This window comes from Gopherus evgoodei, chromosome 1 (assembly GCF_007399415.2).
Source record: "Gopherus evgoodei ecotype Sinaloan lineage chromosome 1, rGopEvg1_v1.p, whole genome shotgun sequence".
Taxonomy (NCBI): Eukaryota; Metazoa; Chordata; order Testudines; family Testudinidae; genus Gopherus; species Gopherus evgoodei.
Window position 1 is genome coordinate 259,632,112 of NC_044322.1, and position 26,730 is coordinate 259,658,841.

The window sequence follows — 26,730 nt, forward strand, 5'->3', positions numbered from 1 at the left end:
TAGTGGCCTTCTGTTTACTGCTTTCTCGCTGTGGCTTGCTCAGCAATTTGCTGTGAGACCTTGCTCCAACTCCAGCGTCTCCTGCCTTCTTCTGCACTCTGGCAGCAGGCTGACACCTCACTGAGCTGCCTTCTGGTGCTTTCTCTCCTCCATCTGATGGCTGAGGTGCTTTTCTCGCTCTCTCAGCTCCCACCTGCCTCTCTGGAGCTACCAACCCTTTCCCATCCCCAGCCTGAACCAGGAAAGAGAGCTGCACCCAGAGGACAGCAATAGTGGTCACTGCATAAACCTTCATCCTTGGGCTCTGGCTTCTTCCCAGCTACTGTGTGTTCCTGTGCCCAGCCCAGGTGCTTGTAGGGAGGATCAGAGCTGCCTATTCCTCAGTTTGGGCAGCTGAAACCCTTTTATAAAGCAGAGCTCTCCCTCCACCCCACCCCTCTTTCTGGGTGTCAATGACACTGAAATTCTAGCTTTCATCTTATACCTGCAAACCTGGCTGCTACTGCTGGGAAACTCCCCCTCCCCCAAACTCTCTCACAGCCCTCCCACTAGCAACACCCCCTGCCCTCTTTCCAAAGGTATCTGTGCACGTCTAGTGTACTCTTTCCCAGTTGTGATCATGGAATATTTTGGCTAAATTATTTGCAGGCAGATTTGAGATAAATAAATATATCTGCAGGCAAACTGTGCACATCAGGTGCAGGGAGGTGCATGAGAGGAAGGGGCTAATTTGGTCTCAAAGGCATCTTTTACAACCATACATTTTTAAATACCTTAGATGACTAATTATGCACTTTCACCACTGGGATATTGGGAGTGCCTGTTTCTTTCACTGGTTCCAATGGAAAGACCCTTGGTCCGCCCACTCTGGTTAGGCTGAGGTTGCCCCCTGAGTACACAAAGGTGGTGGGGAAAGATGTTAGCTCGATGGGAGCTCGTGCAAGTATGTGTACACAAGTAGGGAATCACACCCCCAGCTCATAGTGTAGACATAGTCTTAGTGAAAAATTAATACCCCAGAGACTGTATAACAGGCAGAGAAGATTCCTGCTTTTTTTCCTGTGGTGCAAAGCGCAACTTCCAGTGCTCAGAGGTGAGAAAAAAGTTATTCCTCTACCTTAGCTGGCCTTGCTGCTGAATTTAGCCAATGAATTGCTAACACCACCCGCTGATTTTGAAGAGGAGGAAGGTTGGGCCACTGTAATACTGGAGGGCTAATGCTACACACATACACCCCACAATGGCTCTCTATCAATAAGGGCACCAGTGCAGGAGGTTTAATTGCACAGACAACCACCAGTCCACTTAACTCTGAAGCTGAAAATTGAATAACCCCAAGGAGCAGTGCTTAAAGTTGTAAGGTTGGAAATTAGAGACCCAGTGAGGGAAAAATTGAGCTGGATCACATACACACACACACACACACACACACACACTTTAAGCACTGTCTTACCACAGCTGCTGCTCCCAGCTTACGTGAAACCTCCCACTTTTTTAAGACTACTTTAAGCACTGCCAGCAAGTTCAGGCTGACACATAACAGGATGTTTCACTAACCATATACTTCCATCTAACTTGTAAAACCCCATGGATGTCTTCTGAGCATTTGGAACTGAAAACACATGGACTTGCATAGTGGCTCTTGTGAGGTGAGCTAGGATTTGGTCTTAAAATCATCACCTTCATTGTCACTTGTGACCTGAAAATGGTTTGAGGTGATATCTAGCCCCAGGTCCTCTGAGGTATTTAGGCTCCTGTGACACAGCGGCCCAGCGGTAGTTCACTACTGTGTCTCGGTGACTCTTGTCAGGCCTGACAACCTCATACACCTCTCACACCAGTTATATTTATATAAAAGGTGACATGTAATATACTGTTGGAAATCTACTAACACACTGGTCATTAATGTCACTGTGAAATGTTTGTAACAGCACTCTAAGTGAGATTATAGAGCCTCTGTCTGATACTATGTCTTGGAGACTGAACAGACAAAGGAGACAAAACAGAACTTTTTTCCAAATGAAGGGAACAGAATATGGTGGCAGAAGTCTCATCCAGGAAAGGGGGTCTGACTTGTTGCCTCCAGGTGAGCCAGTGGCTAACCCTCCTGCAGCTTTATAAGGGGGGGAGATGTGACCCTAAGAGCTCCCCAGTGCCAGATGGAATAAAGCTACTTCTCATAGGTTTGTTCTCTCAGTGGTCAGAGGATTAGCAACTTGCCAGAAGCTGAAGGACTGTATCTAATTTGTATTAATGGTGCAAATTGTTACTGCCCTCAGTAATAAAAAGTTGGATGCCAGAAAAGCCATAGGTAGAAGGATGGTCTTGTGGTTAAGCACTGGGCTGGGAACTGGTAAATCTTGGTTCCGTTCCCAGCTGTGCTATAGACTCACTGAGGCCTTGGGGAAGTCACTTAATCTCTGTGCCTCCATCCCCCATTTGTAATACAAGAACGGTGCTTTCCCACCTCAGTGAGGAGATGTGAGGTTATGTTCATATGTGTTTTGGAAGCACTTGGACATTGCAGAGGGGCTATAGAAGTTTCTAGATATTTAAGTCCCAGCGTACAATGCTCTACTTTGATCATGGGGCCATGGTCTAGAACTGTGTGCCAGTGGGCTGCTGTTTGGCCAGCGCATATATAATAAGCATATTGTCTGAGCTATCCATTGTTTTGCCGAAGTGGTGGCTGAGCAGGGCGGTTCAAAGGAGTTTGGTTCAACTCTCTGGGCTGGAGGAACAGCTGACTACGCTACAAATATGGGAGGAAGAAATACAAGCTTTTTCAGGAAGGTGCAACCCAAGCTGTTTAAGCACCCTGATTTTTTGCTTTCTGGGAGATGCAGTACCAGATATTGGCTGTGTTGCATTGGGGGACTGACAGTGGGGGGTAGAAATATGAAGTCATGTTGCGCTTCAGGTGTGGTTGGAATGGCGAGGTAACATCTGCTAGAGCTCTAGAGCACAAGCTCTAATTCATCTTCCACATCTTCACCTCTGGCCAGCTCCTAGCCCTGACCTGTTCCAGGTTCACGCTGACAGAACTGATCTCCTGGGAGATGGGCTCGTATGAACGGAGGGAGAGGCAGGCAGCGAGCAGGCCCATCCGGACGCAGGTATCTGTGTCATGCCCAGCAAGTAGCCCAGCGATTATCCCTGCCATTAAACTGGAAAGAGAAAGAAAAGGCAGTTTTGGACACTGAGGCATGGTTTTGATTCTGCAGAACTTGCCATCTCAGAGAGAGACTAAAGTGTCTCTACTCACAAAACAAAGCTAAGAGCCAAGGGTTCCTACAGCAAATCAACTTACAGGCAACAGAAACTGGGATGGGGGAGATGAGGGTCTAACAAGGGGTTTGGGTATCTGTAAGGAAGACTGAAAGTCCCCTCTCTTGTCGTGTCCCACAGACATTATCCTTTTAATGGAGAAGGGTATCATGTCCTGGAGATGTTCCTTCTTAGGTTCATGACAAGACTTTAAAACAGTGAGTGTCCCCTCATTTTATACTGTCCCAGCATGCCACTGGCTTTGGAAATAGAGATGCCAACCTTCCAGGATTGTCCTGGAGTCTCCAGAAATTAAAGAGTAACCTTTAATTAAAGATTATATTATGAGATGAAACCTCCAGGAATAGGTCCAACCAAAATTGGCACCCCTATTTGGGAGGTTAGTCCGTGCTGCATGGCTACTCAGTGCAGTCATGACCATTAGAGCTCAAAATACGTAGCACAGGTGCCAGAACTGGGGGTGCTAATGCACCCCCTGGCTTGAAGTGGTTTCCATCATGTACAGGGTTTACAGTTTGGTTCAGTGTCTCTCAGCACCCCCAATATACAAATTATTCCAGCACCCCTGATATGTAGCTCACTATTGAGCCTCAGTGCTTTAATTTAAGTACCATTGGGATGTGAAAAAGAGAGACAGAACTTCCATTAGAGACTCTGAGTGATGTTTCTTACCATAACAGAGGAGTTAACAGGAGAAATTCCTTCCTTTGTCATGTGCACAACTGGCTTCTCCCAGTCTCCTAGGGCAGAGTGCACTGCCTCTGAGATGTCTGTGAAATTGGTTTTTAATTTTCTGAGACAAGGTGGGTGAGGTAATATCTTTTATTGGACCAACCTTGGTTTGTGAGAGAGACAAGCTTTGGAGTTACATAGAGCTCTTCTTCAGATCTGGGAAAGGTACTCCCAGCATCACAGCTAAGTACAAGGTGGAACAGACTGCTTAGTGTAAGGAGTTACCACATGTTGCAAGAGACCATGCAAGATCTTTTCCCCCATAGGCATTTAACAATAGGGGTAGGGAATAGTTAGGGTAAAGGTAAGGAATTGTTGGAGTTGGACAATGGGGGATGGGAGTATGAGCTTCTAAGCTGCTGACTTGCTGGTGGCTGGTTCTATTGACTTCTGCTGCTGCATGTGGGGCATTCTGTGCGATGTATTCAAGTTCTATCAAGGGCATCTGGGTATGTGGATAGAAGCCTCTTTCTAGCAGTTGTACATATCTAAATAAATAACTACTGAGACAGAGGAAACAGCAGTGAAGACGAGGCAGAAGAGGAAGAAGGGGAAAAGGAAAGATGAGGAAGAGAGAAGGTGATGGAAATCATAAGAGGAGAAAAAGGGTGGTGATGTGAAGGAGATGGAGAGTGGGGAAGATGAATGGGAAGTCCTAGGAGAATGGAGGAGATAGTACTAATATCAGGGGAAGGGCTTAGGGCTCTAAAACAGAGCTCCCATGTTGGCTGGGGGAAGGGAGTCCTCTACAGATAAAGTAGTCTGTCAGCTTTCAGCCAGTGGTTCATCTAAGGTCTCTGCAGGCCTCATCTGCCTAGTAAAGGCAACAGCAGGTGCAGGTGGCATGTAGCGCTAGAGCCTCATCGGGTCTGGAGAGCTGCACTTAGAGTGCTTGCCTGCACAGGACAAAGGTAGTTATGGGCCAGTAGAGATTTACACTCAGTACCAGCATGGCCTTCCACTCTGGAGAGCGACTACTGCTAAGAGCTTCCAGGTGCTTCTCACTACATCCTAGGGGATGGGAAGGAAAAACTTCCATTTCTTACTTAGATGAATTACCTCAGTTTCTGTTTAACAAAAAGCACAGAACTTTGTGGTTTGTGATGACCTTTCAATCTCTCAACAGCTCCTGAGACTTGGAATAAATATTTGGGGGGGATTATTCCTCTGCAGTGCTGTGTACATGCACGCACTGTTATGTTGTCACAGCAACCAGGGTGCAGGGAGCAAACAGTTTCCACAGACTGACAACGGACCCAGCCATCTGGGCAGGGATTCCAAGAGAACCTTACGATACAAATGACCTGCACGTTCCTCTTGAGCCAGTGCCCCTAACTACACCATTCCCTCCAGTGCCTCCTGCTGGGAGAGACTAAGACTGGAGTAGCTCTGAGCACCTTCCCCAAGTCAGAGCTTTGGCACCATTAACTACAGCACAGTGAACCTTGCTGGATCCCAGCACAGAATTTAAAAGGTGAAACTAACTGAGACATGAATGTGTTGGCTACTTCTGGTTAGATTCCATTGTTCAGTCCCTTGAAACTGCTCACCTCCACCCTGTACGCTGGGGGTTTATACAGCTTTGGTTTCTCAGCACATGTAACCTGTGTGAGCATTGGTCTTAAAGGCCTGGCAACAAGGAGTCTGTTCTTGCACTCAGCACTGTATGGAACAGAGGATTTCTGCAGAGCAAAGCAACACCCATTAGACAGCAGGAGAAGGAAATTACCATAGAAACTAGAAGATTTTGAGAAATGTCAAATGGACTCAGAGAAATTGAGCTTCATGAGAGCAGACCAATTTAACTAATAGGACTACAGTAATACAGATACTAATGGGCCTGAACTTTCAGGGTCCTCTAGGAAGAAAAAGCTAGGCGTCATCAGACATATCATGGACAATGTCTGGCAGGGGAGCAGCTTAAAGCAAATAGGAAGCTTAGGTAAATTTTAAGAGAGCAAATGATAAGATATTAGGCCACTTATAACAATTATTCCAGAGGAGGTTAGGTCATTGTTCAACGTATCGTGCCCAGTTGTGGCCACTCCACCTTCAAGATGTGGCTGAGATTGAAAAAGTCTAGCGAAATGCAATGCAGAGGGATAGAGATATGGCAGGATGATATGAGGAGTGATCAGAAACACTGTGATTATTTAGTCTGGAAAGGAGAAAATCGAGGAGAGTTGACTGAAGTACTCAGAATTACTAAGGTTCCCATGAAACTAACCAGTCCCTTTTTATGCTGTCCTCCAGCATGAGAAAGCAGGAGGCTAATCACTCCTTTAAATTAGTGGCAAATAAATGTGGAAAAATCTGCCTCAGACAGACTTCCTAGACAGTTCACTGCAGTAAACTATCAGTCGTTGCAGTTTATGAAAAAAGGTCTGGATAATTATGACTGTATCACATGTAGTTATACAAGACGAGGATAATAAAGATGTAAGTTGATCACTATGAGGTCAGTAAGTAATGCCTGTCCCCTCCAACCCCAATGTACGGCATTGCATCAATGATTAGGTAAGGTTTGGTGAGAACTCTAAGCATAAGGTACCAGCTACTCCCACAGGCAGAAAACTGGACTTGATGAACTGAACTTGTACTGCGGCAACTGCCTTTAAGGCACTTCCTGGCTTTGGTGGGTCCCACTTTTAGCAAACCCTTACAACGAAGGTTAAGTCTCACTTCCATTGGAGAGAAACGAATTCAGCTTTGTCTTAAGGTCGTTTACTTTATTTTGACTACTGCCATGGTACTTCAGTAGCCAATAAACTTCAAGAAGTTTGGCAGCCCCGCCCAGAGTAATTCAGAACTTGTAGCTGTACTGTTGGGACCTAGGATGCTGTAGCATATGTTCAAGCCAGTTCTGGGAAAAGGAGGATAAGTGGCCAGACTGGCTTCAATAGACATTAAGCTGTTATAGGCAAATTCTTAGTACATGTTGTGGGGATTTATGTTCCTTACTCCTTATTGGGTGGATTTAGTGTTTTATTCCCAAGTATCAGAGTGAAATCAGTCTTCATGGTAGTATTAAAAATTCCAGATTGGAATTCAGCTGCAGAAAATAAAGGAATCCCATAACTGCATCTTTTCTCTGAGTAATTAGTAATATACCTGTCACCCGCTCCTGAGACATTCACTATCTCTTCCCTGGAGATGGGGATTGCTGGGTAGTGGGTGGCACAGAGCTCGCCTGCAGCATTCTATAGAGAGGGAGAGGAGGAGTGACATTACTGGCAACTCACTGAAGTCTAGAAGCAATATTTCGACCTGGCTGATCTTGTCCACAACTGCCTCAATACTTAGAGTCCAAATAATATTTCTTTACATTTTGAATCACATTCACTTTGCCCCTGTTTGCACCCTTTTCGGGTTCGCTTTCCACCACGATTTGTGCAACTGAGTTTTACTAGCATGTAGGTCCATGGAGAGTGTGTTTTAAACTTGCATTCTTTAATTACTGAAGGGAAAGCACATTTTAAATGATTACTTTCTGTGATCACTCCACAGATATGAATCACTGTATGATAGGATGGCCCTTCCTGGAGCGCCCTCCTATGTCAAGCTACAGCATGACTGAGGCACCTGCCTCAGTTTCCCTTTCAGAATCCCCAGTAACTCCTTGCAAGCTTACCCTCCAGTCCTTTGATGTGGTTTATTACCAAAAACATATTTTAAATAATCCAAAACAAAAGTACCAAACATAGTCCATTTCTCACATCCCAGTATATAGAGTCTTTAAAAATCCAACGACATGACACCCCAAATACTACACTCCAGAATTTTCCATCACACCTAGGCTTCTTGTCAGTCCTCTGCTGTCCTTCTGCCAAGACAGCCACCCCAGCCCTTAAGGGTAAGCCCTACTCTCCCCGGCAGGAACCCCCAGAGCCTTGCCAGGGGAGCATCCCTCACTCCCCCTGGCCCTCTTGCTGCTTCCCTGAGGCCAGCTCTTCCGTGTGGAAGGGGGTAAGCCCTGCTGCTATTTCCATCTTCAGCCCTCTCCAGCCCTGGGCTGCAACTTAGATGTCAGCAGGCAACTCCCACTGCTGCTTTCTGGCCTCCAGCCTTGGTCCTCTGGCTTAGGGACACGTGCCAGCCACCAAACCCTTCTTGCTGCTCTCCTGTCTTTAGCCTTTTCCCAAAAACCAACTACAGCTTCCTTCCAGGACCATGCACCATCCCCCTGGTGTGTGGAAGCTCTCACCTGCCCTTTTCCTGACTGACTCAGTTTGTGCTCTAAGACCGCTTTCACTCACCGAGTCTCCTTCCTCTTTCAGATTCTCCTTGATCCTTTATAGTTAGGGCCCTACCAAATTTATGGTCAATTTCATGGTCATAAGATTTTAAAAAATTGTAAGTTTCATGATTTCAGCTACTTAAATCTGAAATTTCACAATGTTGTAATTGTAGGGATCAAGGAGCTGAGGGGGAGGGGGGTCACAAGGTTATTGTAGGGTGGGTTGCGGTACTGCTACCCTTACTTCTGCACTGCTGCTGGCAGGGCACTGCCTTCAGAGCTGGGCGCTTGGCCAACAGCCAGTACTTTCCAGCCACCCACCTCTGAAGGCAGTGCAGAAGTAAGGGTGGCAATGCTATGACCACAGCTAAAATAACCTTGCGACCCCCTGCAGCTCCCCTTTGAACAAGACCCCCAGTTTGAGAACGCTGGTCTCCCCTGTGAAATCTGTATAGTATAGAGTCACTACTATGCCGGTGCTCCCAGACACAAGGGAATGAGAACTCCTTGCCACTCAGTTGGTCTTCTTGAGCCCCCTACCTGTTTGCGAGTTCCAGGGCACAGCGAGACACTCCCTTCCACTCTTCTGCCGCACAAGAGGACTCCATGCATGCCGAGTGTCACCACCACACAATGCAGTTGTGTCAGCAAAGGGTGGGTTAGGGTCATCGCAGTCCTAACAACATCCTCCAGCCTGGATGGCAGCTCTTTAGATAGCAGTGGAAGAAAAGCTGCAACATCACTTCAGACCTCAAAACTACTGACTTGAGCTTTCCATGTCATGGGATGTTGGCCTATTTGTGAGTGGTTTTCAAAGTCTAGCCTGGAGTTTACAATGCTCATGGAAAATGCTGACAGCATGGATCAGAGGCAGCCTCAGAGCTGACATACTGTGCAAAATTCCTACTCACAGCTCTGCCATGTGCTTCTCACTCCTGACCTGCAATCCTCCCCCTACCTGCTATTCCAATCCTGGGCTTCTACGTAGCCCCTCCAGTGCACCTCCATTCTGAAATGAGGGTACCGCCTCTAATGAGTTTACATGTGTGCGTGTGCACAGGGGCACAAAATAACTGTCATGTTGTCGGTATCTTAATGTCATTGCGTTGGTGTCAGCATAGGGCAATGTTTCATCTCCTATAGAGACAGCATCACAGTCTGAAGACAAATACCATCATACTGTGATGCTTCACGGCATCTGAAATAAACTAGTGATCCTCTTTGCTTGGTTGGGCTTATAGCGTGCATGACAAAAACAGTGACTCAGACTCTAGGATATGTAGCCAGGGCCAGCTCCAGGCACCAGCCCAGCAAGCAGGTGCTAGGGGCAGCACGTCCAGCTCTTCGGCAGCAATTCGGCGGCGGGTCCCTCAGTCCCTCTCAGAGTGAAGGACCAGCCACCAAATTGCTGCCAAAGACTGAAGCGGCGGCGGTAGTGCCGCAGATCGCGATCACGGCTTTTTTTTTTCTTGCTGCGTCGGGCGGCAAAAACCCTGGAGCCAGCCCTGTATGTAGCAACCCCAAACCTGCAGCACCCTCTGCTGGACTAGTTTTTTGCCTTATCTGAATCAAGTTTTAGAACTTGTTGAGATTTTGTGAGGTGGTCTAGGAGCCTCATTAGTTAACCAGGGTCTTTATGTTCAGTGTATTTGTTTTAACACACACAGAAACCAAAAAGGGACTAAAACAGAAATTAATTAAAATACAAGTCTGTGTACTAACCCTGGAAAATCCATGTTCTTTCAAAACACACACAGTGGTCACCAGCTCCTCTGCTTCAGTGAACTGCAGCTTCTACGCTAGTTCATCACTCCCCTGCCCAAAGCTGGCCTTCCCTGATTCGTCGGCTTTGTAAAATCTCCAGCTGCTCTAGCTGTTTTGGTAACCAACGTTAACTCTTCTGGAGGCAGTACTAAGACAAACAGCTCTGCTGCTTCTAGAAGTACTGATTCAGCACAGTGAGGGACTTGTGGTGAGTGGGAGCACTTAGTCTGAAATGGCGGCAGGGGTGGGGAAAACCCAGCTCCTGATGCAGTGTCTAGGTTAATCTGAAAGTATTTGTCTCTCATTACCACTTCACTATACTGTACCTGCTGGCACAGGGTGCCCGAGGGTCCGATTTATTGCCCTTAGTTCTCGCAGATTCGGGGAGATGTAGGTCAGCGCTTTCCAGCTGTCTGAAAGGAATGGCTTAGAAGCCTTGTTCTCATCTGTTGGCTCATAGCACACTTCAAAAAAACATTGTAGTTGGTTAGCTGGTGTAACAATCGCTCTGCTTCAGGACAGACAGCTATTTGGAATGCTCACTGTGATTTTTACAATGTTTGGTATCTACCTTTATTATAGCTCGGAAAGGATAGGCTATCTTCAAGCTCCCTTTCTACTGCAACAGTAATGATTAAACTGCTTCTGGCTCTGGGGTGATGCGATGAGAGGCACAGTCAGGAATGGGCATTTAGTTCGATAGACAGGCCAGTGAGCCAGCCAGCCAGCAGGAGCTATCTTTGTAGTCGCTGCTCACTGGCTGAGTCTAGAGAACTGTCTCCCCCTACAGAGCTTACTTCTGAAGAAGGTGGGGGAACAATTCTGAAGTCTTAAGATGGGTTGTGAAGAGTCTTCAGCAAACCAAGATTTTCACAGGGAGTGGGGGTGGGGGGCCAGAATCATTTTTAAAAACAGATAAGTTAAAATGTATTGCTTTGCTGAATGCCACAAACCATGGGAGGCATATAGCGTACAAGTCTGTGCCTGCCTCAGCTTTCAGCTTAGCATTTCAGTTCACCTTTAACTTTTGCTGGTTTTCTGTCAGTGCTAGGAGTCGTAGATGTTACCCTGATAGAAATCTGACATAGTTGCAGAATAAGAAAAACTAAGAATATGTGAAATATGTTTTTAAAAAAACATGGGGAAAGAGGGGAATAACTTGAGATGCAAGATAGCGTTGGTGCCTTCAACTCTCAGTCTCTCACTGAAGTCAGCAGGAGCAGAGGATGCTCAGCACCTTGTGGGCCATGTTTCAGAACACGCAGGATTATGCCCCAAGGGGTCGGCTTGCAGTGAGTTCTCCTTACCGGGTATCTGGTGCTCTGTAGCAATTTCACAGACGTACTGAATGGTGGCAACTGGCACGTTCCCATCAATACATACCAGTGGGGCCAAGCACAGACTCTCCTTGAACCTGGACACCTAGTGAAAATGCAGAACACAGAACAGGGGCAGCTTGATCCAGCTTGACTCAACTGGACAAGAATGAAATATGCCAACCTAGCACATCTTGCTGATTGACTCAGGTGACTAGGATGTATTTGCAATATCAATTTTTGTGGAAACTATTAGACACAGGCTTGACGTGAACCAAGAAGAGCATTTTCCTAGAGAAAGCGGGTCTTACAGGTTCTCAATTTTTTAACTTCTATTTCCCATCCTCCAGGATCAAGCCTTGTACCAGACCAGCCTGTCCTCACAGAGGAAGGTTGCTGGTGGCTCCCACTTAAGATCTTTACTGCTGCTCCTATATCAACTGAAGGTCTCTAGTGAGCAAAATAAGATGCTTCCTCCTCTTGGATTTCCAGTAGGGTGCCTCTACAGAGCTCCCAATCTCAGCTAGACCAGAGAGCAAGGGACCAAATCTCATTCTCAGATCCCCATGTGTTAGTCCATTGCAATATCAACACTAAATTGCAGGACCATCTTGGAGAGGAGCCATTAAAATTTACAACATGTCCCATGGTCAAGCCAGAATGATTAGAGAGGGCAGTTTATTCAGACCCTTGAAAATATTTTATTTCAATGGCAGCTAGACACCTAAATATCTTTTGAGATCTGGCCCTTTTCAAACAACTGTTCTAAACCAAAACAATAGAAATAACAGGCCACATTCAGATTTGATATAAACAAATGCACCAGGTCTGAATTCAGCCCAACATATTTTCCTCATCTCTCTGAAACCTTGTGAAGGTATAAATAGAAGATATGAGTACAAAGGTGACAAAAGACTGATTTGAGTTAGGAGAGGACATCCCAACATATAATGGTAACAGAGCCATCAGTCTAGCACCAAATTCCTTTATCATAATGAGTACCTGCCACCCAAGAAATCCTACCAAATGCATTACCTGCATATGAAGCCTATGCTGAAATTCAGAAGGAAAAGAGGTTCGCATTCAACCCATTTGGGGAGAAGAGCTAGCTAGAAATTGCCTGCACACTATGAAGGCCAAGAAGAAACCACCAAAACCAGACCAACTTTCTAGCCAAGACTTTCAGAAGTGGGGTGCTTAAAGTTAGGCTCCAAATGCCATATTTAGCTAATGGGAACCTCTAGGTGCTCATTACCTTGGAAAATCAGACCACTTTTTAGGAGCATAAATATGGACACCGGAGTCTAATTTTAAGCACTGTCTTAAGCCTTTGAGCTCCTCTGTGTGTTGCACTGAACATATTCCACTCAAAGGCCTTCAGACTCCCATATTCTTACTTAACTCTCTATATTCCTGGGTCTTCAAATCATTCCCCTTCTCTCTGTGTTTGTGTCTATTACTCCATTTGCAAGCCTTCAGATGCCCCCAATTTTTTATTGTTAACTGGCCTTTAAACATCCATTCAGGGAATCATATTTCCCCTCTGCCTTTATCTCTCAGGTCTGAGGCCTCACCTCAGTGCAATCTTTCCCTCCAGTGAGAACGGAATTGAGATTCTCTTCAGCATGCATCATCTCTGCTGCTCCCTAATTACCCAAAGGGGTCACAGGTGTGAGATCAAGATTTCCCTCTCCCAGGGGCTGAAGATACTGTCTCTACGGTACTTCCAGATCTTGACCCCCTCGGGGGTGAATGGCAGCAGAGAGCAGAGGGACTGATCACTTAAGTAAGCAGCCCAGCATTTCTTGTTACTTTTTATTGTTAACTGGCCTTTAAACATCCATTCAGGAAATCAAAATATTAAGGTACAACATTTTAGCAAACGCTTCCTATCACAGGAAGCCATCTCCCACAACCCTGGCATACCTGAGGCAGACGTACAGAATTCAGAGACACTGCGGGAATGTGTGTCCCAGCCCTGCTGTGGCTCTTTCTGGCTGGCGTGACAACACATTGCACAAATGGCTGCCATAGACTTCGTCCCTGCTCCAGTAGTCTCTCTCTCACATATGTCTCTGCTAAATTTCCTTGACGTAAACATCACCACAATGCAGCTTTCATCAGTAGCTAGGTTCAGAGTTTCCATTGGTTATTTTGCAAAGCTCATGAGGATTAACCCATCATATAAAGGTTTTGTTTTCCTGTCTGATGGAAAGGCGTAGGGAGGGGAAGGGTGGAGATGGAAGTGGGAGCAATGACCACTTTCCTTCCCCCCCCCCCCCGCCCCAGGAATTCTGAACCTCCTGGGGGTCCTGCTGATAAGTAAATTACACTTGCCTTCCAAATCACCATCAGTTGTTAAGTACAGGCTCTTGTTTTGTCAATAGTGGAATTAGTGGGGGAAGCAGGTACGGCTGTGGGGGTTTGTTTGAATCAACATCACTTCCATTAGTGTCCTGAAACCTTCCCTAACCACCAGGCTGAGAAGCAGAATCTGTTTAGCTGTGTTTAAATAGCTCAGCATGTAGAAACAGAGGACGGGGGAGTACAGAGAAGGTGATAGGACAGGAAAATGGGCTTTGGGGGATCTATCCATGCTACTTATTTTGGTTTCCAAAGGAGAAACACCATCTCCAGGCTCGTGGGCATGAAGTTACTGGGGGCTCAAAGGGGCCTAGAGAAATAGGCTGCCTTGAATTAGTTTTCGAGACGTCTGTGGCATAGACATTGTGGCTAGGGCAGCATTGATGACCCTCAGTTGGGAAAAGAGTGTTTTCTGTTTCCATCTGGCTAGCTGGAAATAAGTAGCTTTGGCTGGCCAGCAGCTTGCTGCAGTGCCATTTCACTGAGCCAAGTTTGAGGCTACCCTTAGGGTTCCACAGTTGATGCTGCTTTCAGTATGCTGCCACTTGCAATGTATAATGATGTTATCTAGACATCCTCCACCCACACACACATTATCTCGCACCCTTGCACTAGATGCTTGCTGCTGTCACACATCCAGCCTCCTCCTCGTGAATGAAGGAGTATAGGTCAGAGGGCGTCCTTACGTATTGCTCTGTTATCTGCTGGTGGATGTCCATGTCTCCCAAGCCAAGGCTGAGCTCCCCGCTGCCTGTAATCACTGCACAGTAGGTAGCTGTACTGTGCCCTGCAAGCTGAAGGACTCCTGCCATGTCCTAAAACAGGAGGAAAAGTCATAAATGGAGTAAATTTCCCATCTCTGCCACACTCAGCTGACTTCAGGTTTCTCTTTCCCCAGCAGACAGCTTCGTGGCAGCCCACCTATCTGTTCTCGGTTTCACATCCTCCCTATCTTGAGCTGAGCAACATCAGTGAGGAATCCCATAATACCCAACGTGGACAGTACTGGTTGGTGGTTTGTTTTTCATGGGTGTAAGGCACCCAGGCTCCATGGAGATAGGTGCCTTATACATTATTTAGCAAAGGAAGTGACAGATCTCTCCAATAGAGTTTGGTAGAGCCCTGCTCCCACCTCTTTCTGATGCTCTGCCTGAGGAAGGAAGGGGATCTCTGACTTCTGGTATTTATATGGATGATGAGCCAGACACATCCCAGTGATGCACAATACAGTTAGTGGGTTGAAGAAAGCCAGCTAGTTCCCTCCCAGTCCTGGCAGTTTTGGTCCAATGTTCTAATGCAAGCAAGTACCGCTAAGCTATTATCCCAGGTAGATTAGTTCTGCCTGCATTCAGGAGAATGATGACACAGGTTAGAGAGCTGTGTACATTTGGATGAGGGTAGGGGATTATACACATGCAACTCTGGGGTTTCTGTACACCAAAGAAGTTCAATTATCATCTGTCTTCCTCTGGGGAACTGTCATTGCATGACCTACCATGTGATGACAGTAACGCAAGATGGACTCTGAATGTTCATCCTTCCCCAGAGCTGAGATAAAGAGAGGGGTCTTCCCAAGACGGCTTAAACAATCTATAAAAACAAATCGCAAAGGAGCCAGATTATAATCCCAGCAGAGGACCGCACCCTTGAGCGCAAATTCCAACCGTCGAATCTTTGAGCATTTGTAGGAAGGTCCTTCTTGGAAAAACTGGTGCCCTTCTCCACACCCACCAGTCCCTTGCTAGTATGTCTTCAGCAGAACTCTCTATCAGGGCTTCCTGTGGCTGCCCATCAGTCTGTCTGGCATGGGAAAAAGACAAGTTGATATGCTGGTCTTCTGCCACAGAAACTACTGGCTGTGTGGCTAGTTTGAATTGATAATGGGGGAAGTGGAGAGGTGGGCAAGGGAAGAAACACCCCCAAACAACACCTTTCTTCTTTGGGATTCCACCTGCAGAAGTGCAACCCAGAGTTCCCTCCTATCATTTCTATGCACGGACTCTGTGTATATGTCTACACTGCATTTTATCTACACTGCAAGCCTGGGTCGACAGACTCAGAATAGTGCTCTAAAAATGGCTGTGTAGACAGCACTTTGTGGCTTGGATTCTGAAGTCTATAGAAGGGGATGGACTTCAGAACCCGAGTTCCAGCCTGAGCTGCACCTTCAGAGTGCCATCTACACAGCTATTTTTAGAGCACTAGCGCAAGCCCCGCTAACCTGAATCTATCAACTCAGACTGGGAGACTTGCTCCAAAATGCTGTGTAGACATACCCTACAACTGCTAGACTTCTCACTCCACTGCTGTAGCTGTACCTTGGACTAGAACTGACTTCTAGAGGAGAATGTTTCCCAAGCTGTCACAAATATTTCACTGGCATGGAGGGTTTTTTTTAAGCCAATCCATTCCTTGCTCTGAGGTGATGGCAGATTCACGTTAGCATGATTTGGGGACTGAACGCAAAGCTTAAACTTCAGGGTTCACAGATTCTAAGGCCAGAAGGAACCACTGAGATCAGTCTTATACTCAGGTTATACTAGTCTGACCTCCAGTATAACACAGGCCAGAGAACTTCTCCAAAATAATTCCTAGAGTAGATCTTTTAGAAAAACATCCAATCTTGATTACGGTCTGTATGCACCTACGTGGGGAACAAATATTTGGTAATGGACTCTTCAATCTAGCAGAGAAAGGTCTAACAGGATCCAATGGTTGGAAGTTGAAATAGACAAATTCGGACTGGAAATAAGGCATAAATGCTTAGCAGTGAGGGTAATTAACAATTGGAAGAACTTACCAAAGGTTATGGTGGATTCTCCACCATTGACAATTTTTAAATCAAGTCACCCCTTAACCTTCTCTTTGATAAGCTAAATAGATAGACTCAATAAGATCAATCACTACAAGGCACATTTTCTAATCCTTTAATGATTCTCGTGTCTCTTCTCTGAACTGTCTCCAATTTATCAACATCCTTCTTGAATTATGGACACCAGAACTTTGGATATAGTATTCCAGCAACAGTCAAACCAATGCCAAATACAGAGGTGAAATAACTTCTCTGCTCATACATCAGATACATTAGATTTTTTTTCTTTAAACCTTCTCTCCTTTCCCCAAATAAACAAAATATCAAGCTCTGCACATTATGGCACTGGTAATTCCAATAATCTAAACCTGAACTACTGGAGTGGTGTCAAGGACTTCACAGCACATATCTTATTAGGTCACCCTAATGATCACAGCCTTGATGGACCCTTTGTCTGCTTCTCCCATAGATATTTCCATGCTTGCCCGTTATGCTTGGAATGTCCTCCCTGAGTTAATTTCTAAAGCTACTGTGGCTCCTCTAGGAAGTCAGCTAACTAATGCTGATTAGGTTTACAGCAGTTATCAGGGAAGACTGATGTTTGTTGGTTTAATTCTGATTTTGGAGCCACTGCGCTATAAGTAGTTACTGCATGTAATTGCAAGACCTTATTTGCATTACCCTTCCTGACTTCCAGCCCTCCCCTTCTATTTCTTGTAACGTCCATTTATTGCGTTTGGTTTCCTAATAGATCGTAAGTTCTTCAGGGCATGGACTGTGTCCACTTGTGGGTTTGTACAGTGTCTAGCACTGTGGGGCTCTGATCCTGATTGGGGCTTAGTCACTCCTGCAATACAAACAATACACAACAAACCATTATTTGACAGCCCCCACAAACAAAACCCACCACTAAGCACCTGCCAGGTTTCTCCCCACACCTCCGAAAGATTGGCTCACTTGCCCAGCGTTTGTCTGTCCGCCAGCCTGCAAGAGTAAATTGCAAGTTAGGAGAGTTGGGTAAGTTGAATAGAACAGACAGAATTTCTCTGAATATGTTTAAAGTGCTTCTGAAATGATAGGCTTGACACAGCTGTGGAGACTGATATCCTCTAGCTTCAGAACAGAAAACTGTGCACGCTTTCTTATCCTACCCACCTACTTCAACTCTGAGCAGAAAGGACCACTCCTGGGGTAGATCAGAGGGCAGTTCATGCTTCTAGTTCAGTGTTTCCCAAACTGTGTTCCGCGGAACACTGGGGTTCCGAACGATGTGAATAGGGGTTCCGTGAAAGAATCATAATTAGAAAAAAGGGTCTTTATGTTTTTTTTTTAATTTTAAATTTGGCATATTTGAAACGTAGTTTACAACTCTTTTTGAATGACTATAGTTTAACATAAAACTCTTTTTTCTGGTTATTGATAGATCTCGTATTGAATATCATGGTGTAAAAAGAACGTGGCACGCAAGCATGTTGACGTCTACCCCTTTCGGGCACGTTTCAGTTAGTGACATCGTACCCCTTCCACTCAAGGCTGCGTGAACTGCAGTGGTATGTACACACCATTCTCTTTACGCCATGTTGAATATAACATATTCACTCAACACGTTCAAACCTGTGGGTCTTTACGTGTGTGCGATAAGTACAACTAAACTAGCTTCGCTTGAAACAATATAAATATTTGTGACAAACAAAATTTGACAAAAATCAGTATTTCTAAATATTGTTACTAAACTTAATCACCATGGATTTGTGGCTTTGAAATGAAAAGCAAGTTCTTCTGGTACTCCAACTGTGGCCGAAATGAACAAGCAAAATATTGTGACACTTCAAAGTGAGGATGAACAATCGCAGTCTTTTGTTGCCGAAAAATCTGTTAGTACTAGTGAGTTATCCAAGGTGAAAGAATTTCCACTGAAGTATATCAAAAAACAAGGAGAAGCAGGTGTTAAAAGACCAAAACAAAAGTATGATGACAGTTATTTGTCTTTTGGTTTTACGTGTGTTGGAAATAAAGATGTTCCTGAAGCACAGTGCGTCATGTGCAACAAAATACTAGCAAATAATTCATTGACTCCTGCTAAACTTCGTAGGCATTTGGAAACCAAGCATGCTGAATACAAAGATAAAAGTTTTTTCAAGAGGAAGCGTGACTCACTTGGAAATTGTAAACTTTCGATGATTAAAATTGCTAAAACAGACAACAAAAGTGCAACAGAGACATCTTATTGAGTAAGTTACCGTATAGCGCTTGCACTATTGGAGAAACGCTTATCAAGCCTTGTGCAAAAGATATTGTAATGTGCATGTTGAGTGAGCAGTCTGGTAAAAAATTTGATGCTGTACAGTTGTCAAATAATACTGTTGCACACAGTATTAAAGATCTTGCCGATGACATAGAAAAAGAGCTAGTTTGCCAACTAAAAATTTGCCAAGAGTATTCATTGCAACTAGATGAGTCCACTGACATTTCAGGACTTGCTGTGCTACTAGTATTTGTCCAATATAGTGTGACAGACCCAGACTAGTGGGGTACAGGAGTCTGGTAGAGGGCAAATATACTGATCACCGGCTGAGTAGTTTTCTGTTCCCTGAGTGACCAGAGCAGGGGCTGCACTAGCGTAATCAGGAACCTGCTAGAACCAATTAAGACGGACAGGCTGATTAGAACACCTGCAGCCAATCAAGGCAGGCTAATCAGGGCACCTGGGTTTAAAAAGGAGCTCACTCCAGTCAGGTGAGGAGGAGCCAGAGGAGAGGAAGTGTGTGTGAGGAGCTGGGAGCAAGAGGTGCAAGGAGCTGAGAGTGAGAGGCTGTGCTGCTGGAGGACTAAGGAATACAAGTGTTATTAGACACCAGGAGGAAGGTCCTGTGGTGAGGATAAAAAAGGAGTTTGGAGGAGGCCATGGGGAAGTAGCCCGAAGAGTTGTAGCTGTCATGCAGCTGTTACAAGAGGCACTATAGACAGCAGCAATCCACAGGGCCCTGGGCTGGAACCCAGAGTAGAGAGCGGGCCTGGGTTCCCCCCAAACCTCTCAACTCCTGATAAGACACAGGAGGAGTTGATCCAGACTGTGGGGAAGATCACTGAGGTGAGCAAATCTGCCAATAAGCGAAGGACCCATCAAGGTAGAGGAGGAACTTTGTCACAACTGGTGTCAAGCGTGGGATTTGATGTGCGCAGCACGGCAGAAGAAGGAAAGTGATTTAAAAAAAAAGATAGAGCGTTTTTTCTTTTCCACCACAATGGATGACTTAGTATAGGCATTGATATAAGCTCCGGCAGCCCAGCAGGAGGCTACCCGTGTCCAGGCAGCTGCCCAACAGGAGGCAGTGCGGCTGCAGCAAGAGACTAATCACCTGCTGATGGACCAGGCTTCTCAAGACCGGGTTATGTTGCGGGAACTGGTAAACCAGGTAAAGACCCTTACAGAGCTGAACCGCGGCCATGATGGGACGCAGATCATACAGGCCAGCCATTAGCTGCAGAAAATGACGCGGGAGGATGATGCAGAGGCATACCTTCTGGCCTTTGAGAGGACAGCCCTATGGGAGGCCTAGCCTCAAGATCAGTGGTCTGGCATCCTTGCCCCATTCCTGTGTGGGGAGGCCCAGAAGGCTTACTATGATCTGCCTGAAGAGGCTGCAGCAGACTACCCCCAGCTGAAAGCAGAGATCCTGGCCAGATCTGGGGTAACGACCGCAGTGCGAGCCCAACAATATCACAAGTTGGAAGTACCAGGAAAACAAAACTCCGCGGTCCCAATTGTATGACCTCATCCATCTCACACGAAAGTGGTTGCGAATGGAGTCCCAGAGTCCGGAAGAGATACTAGAGGTTCTGGTCATCGACCGATACATGAGGAGACTACCACCAGTCCTTCGTGCCTGGGTAAGCCAGAACGAACCCTCCACCTATGATGAGGTTGTTGCACCGGTAGAGAGGTGAAGGATGGCAAGGGAGCTGACCCGACCAGTTAAGGAAGAGGCACCCCGGGTTAATCTAGCAGCACCAAACCCTAGAGCTCGGGTGACTGGGCCACCAGGAGGGCCCAGGTGGAAAAAGAGAGGTGCTGAAGACCCACCAGAGGCCACAAAGAGTTGAAGCATGGAGGGAGAAGAGGATCATGATGTTAGATTGCTCAAACCAAGAGACCGGGGAATGCCTTGGGCTCCATACAGATGTTATGCCTGTGGGGAGTGGGGACATATAGCTGCACAGTGTCCCAATGCTGAGGAGTTGATGCCGTGTAACCTGGGGAACTGGGCAGACCCATGCTCCCTAATCCACCTTGTGGGGGTCTCACTAACCCCACATATGTACACCAGACCAGTGAAACTAAATGGGGTAGAGACCGCGGCACTGGTTGATTTGGGGAGTGCTATCACGCTTGTCTCGGGGAAGCTCGTCAAGTGTAGTCAGCTGCTGTGGGCTAAGCATACAGGGATAACATGCGTCCATGGGACAGTTGATTATTACCCCACCATCCCAGTAAAACTCGAGATTCAGGGGAACACTACTGAGGTAGCAGCAGGTGTAGTCCCTAAACTCCCATACCCGGTGCTCATAGGGAGGGACTTCCCAGGGTTTGGAAACTTACTCTCAGTAAGAGGATTGGAGGAAAAGGGGAACCCTGAAGTTAGTGAGGCATCCACAGTAGACTGTCAACCCCCAGTCTTCTCTGAAATATCCCCAGATTTATTTTCCGTTTCCAGACAGGGTAGAAAGTCAAAAAGGGAAAGGAGAGCAGCTAAGGCCTTGGGAACCGGAATACTGACTCAAAGCCAGAGGGTCGCTCTCGTAGGTAGGCGGACCTGAGCAGCTGGAAAGGAGGCCACCCAGGAGGGAGAAGCACCTGAGTCTGACCCCCACTCTAACACTTCTGAACCAGTAGAGGCAACAGAGATTGGGCCCCTAGATCTTGGGCAGATTAGCTCCAGGAAAGGAAATTTTGGACGGGACCAGGCTGAAGACCCAAGGTACGACAACATTAGGAAGGAGGTGACTGAAATAGGTGGGGTCCCCGTGGAAGGGAAAACCTAGGGACCAGGACCCTAATTCATAATGAAGAAGAATCTCTTGTACCGGGTTGCACCAGTACAGGGGCAGAAGGTACAGCAGATCCTAGTACCTCAAAACCACCAGAACGCTATATTAAGTCTTGCTCATAATCATTTTTTTGGGGGGCAATTGGGGGTAAAGAAGACCCTGGCACGAGTCCTACAACATTTCTTCTGGTCCAGAGTACATGAAGAAGTGTGGAGGTACTGTGTGTCCTGCCCAGAATGTCAGCTGCACAGTTGCCGTCCCCACCTGAGGGCACCTTTAGTACCCCTTCCCATCATAGAAGTCCCCTTTGAGCGAATAGCCATGGACCTAGTGGGACCCCTGGAGAAGACGGCTCGGGGCCACCAATATATACGTGTTGTTTTGGACTATGCTACTCGCTACTGAGAAGCCGTCCCCCTGTGGAACACAGCCTCTAAAACGATAACCAAAGAGCTGGTGGGGATCTTTGCCCGAGTGGGGCTACCAAAAGAGATATTAACAGACCAAGGAACCTCATTTATGTCAAAGCTAATGAAGGACCTCTGTATGCTGCTCCATATACATACCCTGAGAACTTCAGTCTACCATCCGCAGACTGATGGGTTGGTAGAAAAGTTTAACCGAACCCTCAAAGCTATGATACGGAAGGTGGTAAGTCGGGACGGGAAGGATTGGGACACCCTACTAGCCTATCTTATGTTCGCTATCCGGGAGGTACCTCAGGCCTCAACTGGGTTTTCTCCCTTCGAGTTATTATACAGGCGTCACCCCTGTGGCATACTAGATATCGCCAAAGAGATCTGGGAAGAGGAACCCAATGAGGGGAGAAATATAATAGAACATGTAATACAGATGCGAGACCGGATAGTGCGGGTCACCCCTATTGTACGGGAACATTTGGAAAAGGCACAGGAGGCCCAGAGAACCCATTACAATCGCCAGGCAAAAGTCCGACAGTTCCAACCAGGGGATCGGGTGATGGTATTGGTACCCACGGCAGAAAGCAAGCTTTTGGCCCAATGGCAGGGACCCTATGAGATGGTTGAACCCGTGGGCGAAGGAACCTAAAAGGTGCGGCAACCAGGACGCCGAAAACAAGAACAGATTTATCACATCAACCTTCTGAAACCCTGGCATGCACAGGAGGTGTGCATAACTGTCCAAAAAGACCTAACCCAGGAAAACAAGCCTTCTAAACAGGTGAGAGTGTCTCCCAATTTAACACCAGACCAGAAGAATGAAGTGTCTGAGATGATCTTCCGGAACCAAGATGTGTTCTCGGCAAAACCGGCTCGAACAGCTGAGACATATCACCACATCGTCGCGAACCCTGGGGCCAGAATAACAATGAGGCCCTATCGGGTGCCAGCGGCCAAAAGGGAGGAAATAAAAGCAGAAGTAAAAAAATGTTGGAGTTGGGGATCATCGAAGAATCCCACAGTCAGTGGTCGAGCCCAATCATGCTGGCACCCAAACCTGATGGCACCATAAGGTTTTGCAACGACTTCCGGCGACTAAACGAAGTATCCCAGTTCAATGCGTACCCCATACCTCGCATAGATGAGCTAGTGGACCATCTGGGTAATGCCTGGTATTTGACTACTCTAGACTTGACAAAGGGGTACTGGCAGATTCCCCTTGCAGAAGACGCAAAGGAAAAGACTGCGTTCTCTACACCAGAGGGTCTTTTTCAATATACTGTCCTCCCTTGGATCACATGGGGCCCCAGCTACTTTCCAGCATCTCATGGACAAGCTATTATGCCCGCATAACAGTTATGCTGCTGCCTACTTGGACGATGTGATCATTCACACCGCAGATTGGGAAACCCACCTAGAGAAGGTGGAGGCAGTTCTTGATATCTTCAGGCGAGTTGGCCTTACAGCAAACCCTGTCAAGTGCGCTGTAGGGTTTACAGAGGCCAGATATCTTGGCTACATTTGTGGGAAAAGGTCTAGTAAAACCCCAAGTGACCAAGTTGGAGGCTATCCAAAATTGGCCCCAACCACATCACAAGAAACAAGTCCGGGCATTCCTAGGTGTAGTGGGGTATTACCGACGATTTATCCCCCACTTTGCCACAAGGGCAAGCCCCTTGACAGACCTAGTGAAAGCCCGTGGACCTGATCTGGTGAGATGGTCTGACGCAGCAGAGGAAGCATTCACAGACCTACGGACTGCCCTCTGCAGTAAACTTGTACTGATAGCCCCTGATTTCACCAAGGAATTTATCCTGCAGACAGATGCATCGGAAGTAGGGTTGGGAGCCGTTCTATCACAGATGGTCGGGGAGGAGGAACACCCAATTCTCTACCTCAGTAGGAAACTCCTTCCGAGGGAACAAAAATATGCACTGGTGGAGAGAGAATGCCTCGCCGTAAAATGGGCCATGGAAGCATTGCGCTACTACTTGCTCGGGCACAGATTTGTCCTCGTGACCGACCATGCCCCTCTTCAATGGATGCAGCAGAACAAGAAGAACACAAGGGTGACCAGGTGGTTCTTATCCCTCCAACCTTTCCAGTTCCATGTGCAACACAGAGCAGGGAGCTGTCACGGCAATGCCAATGGCTTGTCACATGTGCACTGTCTGGCTTCCCAAGCTGCCCAACCCCTTGGTGTTGAGCAGGGGGGAAGGATATGTGACAGACCCAGACCAGTGGGGTACAGGAGTCTGGTAGAGGGCAAATATACTGATCACTGGCTGAGTAGTTTTCTGTTCCCTGAGTGACCAGAGCAGGGGCTGCACTAGAGTAATCAGGAACCTGCTAGAACCAATTAAGACAGACAGGCTGATTAGAACACTTGCAGCCAATCAAGGCAGGCTAATCAGGGCACCCGGGTTTAAAAAGGAGCTCACTCCAGTCAGGCGAGGAGGAGCCAGAGGAGAGGAAGTGTGTGTGAGGAGCTGGGAGCAAGAGGGACAAGGAGCTGAGAGTGAGAGGCTGTGCTGCTGGAGGACTACGGAGTACAAGCGTTATTAGACACCAGGAGGAAGGTCCTGTGGTGAGGATAAAGAAGGTGTTTGGAGGAGGCCATGGGGAAGTAGCCCAGGGAGTTGTAGCTGTCATGCAGCTGTTACAAGAGGTACTATAGACAGCAGCAATCCACAGGGCCCTGGGCTGGAACCCGGAGTAGAAGGCGGGCCCGGGTTCCCCCCAAACCTCCCAACTCCTGATCAGACACAGGAGGAGTTGATCCAGACTGTGGGGAAGATCACTGAGGTGAGCAAATCTGCCAGTAAGCGCAGGACCCACCAAGGTAGAGGAGGAACTTTGTCACAATAGATTTAATAATATTATTGAAGAGGACCTGCTCTTATGTGAATCTCTGCAGAGCAACACAACTGGCGAAGAAATATTCAACTGCATCAATAATTTTATCAGAAAGCATGAAATTAGTTGGGGGAAATGTACTGATGTATGTACTGACGATGCTCGGGCAATGATTGGTAAGATGAAGGGAGCTGTAACACGAATCGTAAGTGTGGCACCAGAAAGCACTAAGAGCCATTGTGTTTTACACAGACTGGCACTTGCAGTTAAAAAAATACCAGCATATCTGAAAATTGTGCTCTATGAAGCAGTACAAATTATCAATTTTGTCAAATCTCAACCATTTCAATCCAGGTTATTTAAAATTTTGTGTGAGGAAATGGGTAGTCAGCACAAAGCGCTTCTTTTACATATGGAAATGAGGTGGCTATCCAGAGGAAAAGTGCTTGTGAGCACAGGCGGCGGGTTATATGGGCTCGAGGTGCCCGGGCTCCAGGAATATTCAGGGCCGAGTGTCCTGCTCCAGCAAATTTGGAGCTGGGTCTCTCCTCTGGCCCTGCCTGGATCAGGCCCCGGCCCCTGCTCCCGCGGGTCTTCCCTCACCGCCCCGTCCCTCCGCATCCCTGCCTGGAGCGGGTCCCGTCCTCCGCCTTCCACCCCTCCCCCTGATTTGAAACAAAAGTTTAAGGATCTTCTGCTGAATAATTTCTGGAGCAGCCTAATAGAAGAGTACCCTAATGTGGCTAAACGTGAAGTTCGAGCGCTCCTTCCTTTTGCTACAACTTATTTGTGTGAGAGGGGATTTTCGTATTATACTGCAACAAAAACGAAATATAGGATAGACTTGATGCTGCGCCTGACATGAGGATTCAATTTTCCAGCATTATTCCTAATATTAAGCGCTTTTGTGATAGAAAAACGCAGAAACACCAATCCCATTAAATCCAAATTTGTATTTCTGTTTATAAAAATAGATTTTCCTAGTAAAAATCTAATTTGTTTGGTGTTCATGTATATATAAAAACCGTTTTTTTAAGTAGAACGCTGTTTTTAATTTTGACTCTTGCACTTGATTTTTGTACTACTTTATACGCGCTTTCCAGTTAGAAATCATTAGTTCAAGTTATTTTAAATTTGTATTTTTCCTTTGTTTTATAAAATAAAATATATTTGAGCATAAATAACGCAATTTTTTATTTGAGAAACAAACGACTACAAAATGTGTTCCGTGGCCAAAAAAGTTTGGGAAATGCTGTTCTAGTTCATTGAATATATTGGCCTTATGTGCTGAGATTACTTACACTATACAACTGTAGTGTTTTATGTGATCTGAACAGTTCTGTGCTAAGACAGTGACCAACTCAGACCGGACTGGAACCACTGGCCCTTGGGCAAAAGGCTCTGTATTCCATTACCAGCCTCCAACCCATTCAGTCCCTCATTTAAGCAGTGTAGGAATATCCTTCTTAAATCATTTAATAGATCGTGTTGGATTAATCCTCTGCTTTGCAAGGTCTGCCTGTGCTGTGCATCCTTCTCTCTGTCCCCAGAAGTGTCTGCTTCACTATCTATATATCCTTTCCCCCTCCATTCTCTCCCCAAATGTCTCCGTTCTCATGAATGCCCTTCTGTTCCATCTGTCTGGCTGCTGCTTTCTCTCTCCTCCTGCCCATTCCTTCAACTTTCTCTTGCTTTCTTTAAAGTGCTCTGTCAGTCTGTCACACATATTGTCAGATTCTGGGCTGTGGAACAAATTCTTCTTTCCCCCACCAGTATGTTACCTCACCTGGCTCCTGCTGAGATGAGCAGCAGCCCCAAATCCTCCAGCTAGAAGCAGGACAGGCTACTTGCCTCACCCACCTGGCGAGTGAAAGATCTTTCTCAAGATAGTTG

The 26,730-nt window shown here is 46.5% G+C and overlaps 1 protein-coding gene across 1 annotated transcript in view; it reads right to left on the reverse strand.

Moving 5' to 3' along the window:
- Positions 1 to 524: 524 nt before the first annotated feature.
- The window catches only part of LOC115640988 (pseudouridine-metabolizing bifunctional protein C1861.05-like), a 64,465-nt gene continuing 38,259 nt past the window's right edge, over positions 525 to 26,730 (reverse strand). Inside the window, exons 13-20 of the mRNA XM_030544047.1 lie at positions 17,431 to 17,497; positions 15,197 to 15,291; positions 14,388 to 14,516; positions 11,329 to 11,443; positions 10,348 to 10,485; positions 8,798 to 8,964; positions 7,132 to 7,220; positions 525 to 3,167 (exon numbers count right to left, since the gene is read on the reverse strand). Of these exons, the coding sequence (XP_030399907.1) occupies positions 2,972 to 3,167; positions 7,132 to 7,220; positions 8,798 to 8,964; positions 10,348 to 10,485; positions 11,329 to 11,443; positions 14,388 to 14,516; positions 15,197 to 15,291; positions 17,431 to 17,497 (996 nt within the window). The 3' untranslated portion in view covers positions 525 to 2,971. The remainder of the gene's footprint in view (positions 3,168 to 7,131; positions 7,221 to 8,797; positions 8,965 to 10,347; positions 10,486 to 11,328; positions 11,444 to 14,387; positions 14,517 to 15,196; positions 15,292 to 17,430; positions 17,498 to 26,730) is intronic.